This window comes from Vigna radiata, chromosome 10 (genome assembly GCF_000741045.1).
Source record: "Vigna radiata var. radiata cultivar VC1973A chromosome 10, Vradiata_ver6, whole genome shotgun sequence".
NCBI classification, from domain to species: domain Eukaryota; kingdom Viridiplantae; phylum Streptophyta; class Magnoliopsida; order Fabales; family Fabaceae; genus Vigna; species Vigna radiata.
In genome coordinates this window covers 16125606-16131457 of record NC_028360.1, presented here as the reverse complement: position 1 = coordinate 16131457, position 5852 = coordinate 16125606, and the positions used below count along the sequence as shown (strand labels likewise).

Here is a 5852-nt window from a genome sequence, read left to right as displayed (position 1 = left end):
TATATATATATATATATATATATGTATATGTAATTTAAAGGGATCGTCCTGAATCAATTTGTCAGCTTGAAGACAGAGTGAAGAACTAAGGATTTATCCTTCATCAATCACCAGGTTCTTTCTTTAAGAACGAGTTTCTCATGCACTCACACTCAACTTCCACACATATTATTTCCGTACACCTTTTCGGCTTCTCATATTTGTACTTCTGCTTACTACTTTTTCTATACATCCTTTTTATAGACAAATCTCTCTAGTCAACTTCAAAAGTTTTTGTTCCTTTAGTGGTTCTTCATTGATACCGAAAATGGAAGTGTTGGATTTGTCAACAAGGAAAACAAATTGTATCCATATTTGACTAACAATATAAGAAATGTGAAGAATACACGATAAAAAAAATTATTAAACAACAATTAATTTTAAAAATAAAAGTAAATAATTTAGAATTAATAATAAGTAATTTACGATGCAGGAGCAACTAAGGTTATTAAGAAAATGTGGAGATTGAAGATAGCAGATGGAGGGAAGAGTCCATACATATTCAGCACAAACAATTTTGCAGGAAGACAAATATGGGAGTATGATTCTGAAGCAGGAACTGATGAAGAACGAGCCCAGGTTGAAGCAGCTCGTCAACATTTCTACCAAAATCGCTTTCAGCAAAAGGCATGTGGCGATCGACTTTGGCGATTTCAGGTTCTTCTTCTTTCTTATCCTCAAAAAACCTCATTCCTCAGATGTAATAATAATCATTTATATGACTTTTAATATGAATATTATTCCGAAAACAGGATAAAAACAGTAAAATATGAAAATTATTCCAAAAACGAAAGTATCAATGAAATAAATAATATAACTTTATTTTCTATTTTTGTGCAGATTTTGAGGGAAAAAGAATTCAGACAAACAATAAGCAAAGTGAAGATAGAAGATGATGAGGAAATTACATGGGAGAAGGCTACTCAGTCCATAAAGAGGGCTTCTCATTACCTGTCAGCACTGCAAACTAGTGATGGCCATTGGCCTGCTCAACTCGGGGGTTCTCATTTCTTCACTCCTATCATGGTAACTTTAACAATACTATACCTTCATTCTTCACTATCACTCGTAATCAATTACAGTTTTTATGCATAAAAAAGTTATGAAAAACAAATTTATTATATTTTATAGCAAACATNACTTACAAATTCATAAGTTTAACTTTTATAATCATTTTAGAATTTGGATTTGGAGAATTAATCAATCTCAGAAATTTGTTTTATAAAGTGTAGTCAATACATACAATTTGGTTTNTTCAATATCTTAGTTTAACAAATTGAAATTTAAAAAATTCTATACTTAATATTACATTTCTATTTGCCTCAAAAATTGCAGATCATCTCCATCTACAGTACAGGACATCTTGATTCTGTAATTTCAAAAGAACATCGTAAAGAAATTCTTCGTTACTTGTATAATCATCAGGTACACTTTTTCAACTTCAATATACCAAACTGAACTTCTTGTTGAAGAAAGAGAAACATATACGTGCTATTTTTCACCTTTTCTTTTCCATTTGTTGAAATTATTATATCTTTAAATTATATATAACTCATGAAATTTACGAATTGGTAACAATCGGAAGAACGAAGATGGAGGGTGGGGATTACACATAGAGGGTCCAAGCACCATGTATTGTACCGCACTCAATTACGTAAGTATGAGAATTCTTGGAGAAGGAGCCAATGGAGGTCATAACAACGCTTGCGTTAAGGCCAGAAAGTGGATTCATGATCATGGTAGCATTACACTTATGCCTTCATGGGGAAAATTTTGGCTTTCGGTATGCATGCTTTCGTATAATTTAAAACACAGAAAATAAAGAAATGTATGTTTGTGAGTAATTTAAAAAATGTAATTGTTTCAGGTACTTGGTATAGTTGATTGGAGTGGATGCAATCCATTGCCCCCTGAATTTTGGATACTTCCTACTTTTCTCCCCATGCATCCTGGTTAATTAATTCATTTTACTTTTTCTCATATCACTAGTTAATTCAATATATGCACAAGAGTTCATCATTAAATTGAGTATTACTGTATCTTAATTTCACCTTAATTAAATAATGCAGCTAAAATGTTTTATTATTGTCGATCTGTATACATGCCTATGTCATATATATATGGGAAAAGATTCGTGTGTCCAGTCACAGCACTAATCAAAGATTTGGGAGAAGAACTCTTTACTGAACCTTACGATGAAAATACTTGGAAAAAAGCTCGTCACAAATGTGCAAAGGTAATAAAAATTTTATAATTCTTATGATTAACTTGTAAAAAGCACACGTAATTAATTAAAGAAAAAAATGATTTTAAAATTTAAAAAAAGAAAATACATGAACATAATGTTTGGGTGACAGGAAGATCTGTATTATCCGCATCACTGGATACAAGATCTAATATGGGACAGTGCTTATTATTTGACTGAGCCACTTCTCACACGCTGGCCTTTCAATAAGATAAGAGAAAAGGCACTTGATGTAGCCATAAAAGGTATTCATTACGAAGATGAATATACTCGATACATAGATGGTGGCTGTATTAACAAGGTAATCATCATAATTTCAAATGAATCTTTATTATTTTAATTTATAGTTTTGGTTCACTTGGTGTTTGTGTTTGGTAGTCTTGCTCTTTGCTTGCTTCTTGGGTAGACGATCCAAATGGAGATTCCTTTAAGAAGCATCTTGCAAGAGTCCCAGATTATTTATGGCTTTCAGAAGATGGAATGTGTGTACAGGTACATAAATCACTAGTGCAAAAACTTTGTTTAACGTCACCTAATAGACGTTGGTTTGTTGATAATCTGACGTATATGAGTGGACGGTGGCAATATCGTAAATAGCTTGGTAACATAGACATCGGTTTCCAGACAATGCGACGTCTCTTATATTGTAGACGTCCCAACTGCTGCAAACAGACGTCTAATGGCTTGAGGTAGGTCAGAAGACAGTCCCATGACGTCGGTGTTGACGGGGGACCGACGTCTATAGGACTGCAATTAATGCTTTCACCTAATTCCCAGACGCTTAGACGTCGCTTTGTCAACAGGCGATGTCTACGGCCTGAATGGAAAGCGGAAAGATAAAAAATCTTCAATTTAGACGTCGGGGATCTGTGCATGCGACGTCTACATGCCTGTAATTAATTAGATTCACCAAATTCAAGGACCATAGACGTTGGCTAGAAGGGGCACCGACGTCTATGTGCCTGTAAGTAATGATGTGCATCATTATAGACGTTGGCGCCCCATCACAACTGTCGTCAACATCCCTGACAAGAAATCTAATGTCAATCGTTTCAGCTTCTTAGACGTCGGTTCCCATTGTTATCGACATTTAGTGGGATTCAAAAGGTCAGTTGAAAAGTTAACTTGGAAGTCGAATTAGTAACAGAACTGACGTCTATAGTCATATAGATGTCGGCTATCTGGAGAAACCAACGCCCAGTTTCATTTTAAATAGCGCAAACTCTTCGTGGCATTCAGTTTCTGATATCTTCCTCTTCCTCTTCTCCTTTTTCTCTCGCGGCACTCTTCTTTTTCTCCCTTTCAGCACATCTTCTTTTTGTTGCGCCATTCTATTGTTGTTTCTGGTATCTTTATCGTCTTCCTCCTCTCTTTTTCTCTCTTGCGACATTGCATTCTAGGTACGTGGTTTTTTTTTATGCTTACTGTTTGTTTAGTCTTTCATCGATTATCTTCTGGTTCAACTGATTAAAATTTGCTTTCTTTGTGTTGTGTTTTAGTGCAGTTTTGTTCCTTTCTTGGGATGAATTTCTTGTGATCGTTTCAACCCAAAAACAGCCCTGGGTCGTTGTCTAGTTTTCGTTTCACCGTGATTTTTTCCTCTTGCGGATGAAAAATGGAACTAAACAACCACCCAGGTTCGATTTTGGGTTGAAGGGACCATAAGGAATTCAAAAGACTCAAGTTTTTTTTTGGGGGAAACTAGCAAAAGAAGATTGTGCTACTAAGCTATCCAAAGACGGGAATAAAACTGCACTAAAACACAACCACTGTATTAGACATCGGTTAATGCAAAAATCAACGTCTATATGTGCTCTTAGATGTCGGACTTTGTCATGTTCGACGTCTATATGTGCTATTCGACGTCGGTTGATGCTTTATCCGACGTCTAATTAGTGCCTTTAGATGTCCATTCAAACTAGTGCCGATGTTTATTGACGTCGTTCGTGGGCACCAACCAACGTCATTATAGACGTTTGTGGTTAGGATGTCCGACGTCTTATTGACGTCACCGGTTTAGACGTTGGTTTATGAATAGACGTTAAAAGTCTAAAATAACCGACGTTAAACAGCTTTTTTGCACTAGTGAATACAACTCAATTAATATCACCTTATTTATAATCACGAATATTAAGATAATCATGAAGATGATAGATAACTTAATAAATCCAATTGTCTAAATAATGTAGGGAATTAATTCGCAAACATGGGATGTTGGTTTCACTGTTCAAGCTTTTCTCGCTACGGGTCTAATTGATGATCTTGGTCCCACACTTGGAAAAGCACATGATTTTATCAAGAAATCTCAGGTTAGTATACCATACATAAAATTACAATGTATAAACAAAACAAGAAACCATATACTTAAATAAGAATTGATTTTAAAGAAAAAATAGAGGAAGTAGAAAATAATTAATGTTGAATAAATTCATAATTGATTAGTTTTATTAGGCGATAATAAATTGATACTGTAATATTATAGGTAGTAGAAAATCGTCCAGGAGATTTTAAGAGTAGGTTTCATCACATTTCTAAAGGGGCATGGACCTTAGCTGACAGAGACCACGGATTACAAATTTCTGACGGCACTGCAGAATGTCTCAAGGTATTTAAGTGCTTAGGTTACACACATTTTTTTAATTTGTTAAAAAATTCAGGAATAACAACAAGTATATGTTTCGTGAACTAACCAATCATTCATGTTTCAGTGTTGTTTACTTTTATCGATGTTGCCGGAAGAGATTGTTGGAGAAAAATTGGATCCTGAACGGTTATATGATTCCGTCAATTTTCTGTTGTGCGTTCAGGTATAGTACTAAAAGATTTGTGGGGGTACACTTTTAAATTTTATATGATTAATTTGGTAATTAATGGTATGTCGTCTTAATCTTTGTCTACATCACCCATCCTTGTAGTGTTATTTTTTCTGTTATTTTTTTTTTTTTTTTTATAAATATTTTTCCCTCATTGAAGTTTCCACTCATTCCAATTGCAGAGCAAAAATGGAGGTGTAACAGTGTGGGAGCCAGCATTAGGTGAAAAGTGGTTGGAAGTAAGTTTGAGTTGTTGATTTCTACAATGTGTATATATTTGTTTTCTGATATTGATTTCATTATTTTTTTTTAATTAATTTGTAGAATCTGAATCCGGCGGAATTTCTTGCGGACATAGTGGTTGAGCACGAGTGTATTGAGTGTACTGGATCAACAATTCAGGCTTTAGTATTGTTTAAAAAACTATATCCAAAGCATAGAAGGGAAGAGATAGAGAGGTTTATTGTGAAAGCAACTCAGTACATTGAAAATGAACAATCAGCGAATGGAAGTTGGGTTGGGAAGTGGGGAGTTTGTTTCACATACTGTTCCTGGTTGGCAGTTGGAGGTTTAGCTGCTGCTGGAAAGACTTACACTAACTGCGCCGCCATTCGAAAAGCTGTCGAATTTCTACTATCAATACAAAATGAGGATGGTGGATGGGGAGAAAGTTATCTTTCATGTCCAATGAAGGTTTGTTATTAAACCATAATTATTTATGATTACAATTTCCATTAGCTTAAATGTTTCTAATT

General features: G+C 34.6%; 1 protein-coding gene across 9 annotated transcripts in view; it reads left to right on the top strand.

The window, feature by feature from the left end:
* The first annotated feature begins 36 nt into the window (after positions 1–36).
* Positions 37–5852, top strand: part of LOC106775025 (beta-amyrin synthase) — a 36715-nt gene continuing 30899 nt past the window's right edge. For 3 of the 9 annotated variants that reach the window (XM_022787200.1, XM_022787199.1, XM_022787201.1), the window contains exons 1-14: positions 184–202; positions 468–696; positions 880–1065; positions 1375–1464; positions 1625–1822; positions 1907–1991; positions 2109–2275; positions 2397–2585; positions 2663–2776; positions 4474–4593; positions 4767–4889; positions 4993–5091; positions 5280–5336; positions 5422–5790. In XM_022787200.1, the coding sequence (XP_022642921.1) occupies positions 496–696; positions 880–1065; positions 1375–1464; positions 1625–1822; positions 1907–1991; positions 2109–2275; positions 2397–2585; positions 2663–2776; positions 4474–4593; positions 4767–4889; positions 4993–5091; positions 5280–5336; positions 5422–5790 (1998 nt within the window). In that variant the 5' untranslated portion in view covers positions 184–202; positions 468–495. Of the gene's footprint in view, positions 115–143; positions 203–467; positions 697–879; positions 1066–1374; positions 1465–1624; positions 1823–1906; positions 1992–2108; positions 2276–2396; positions 2586–2662; positions 2777–4473; positions 4594–4766; positions 4890–4992; positions 5092–5279; positions 5337–5421; positions 5791–5852 lie in introns of those variants that run through there. The other 6 variants (XM_014662050.2, XM_014662049.2, XM_022787204.1 and 3 more) reach the window with 6 other exon arrangements.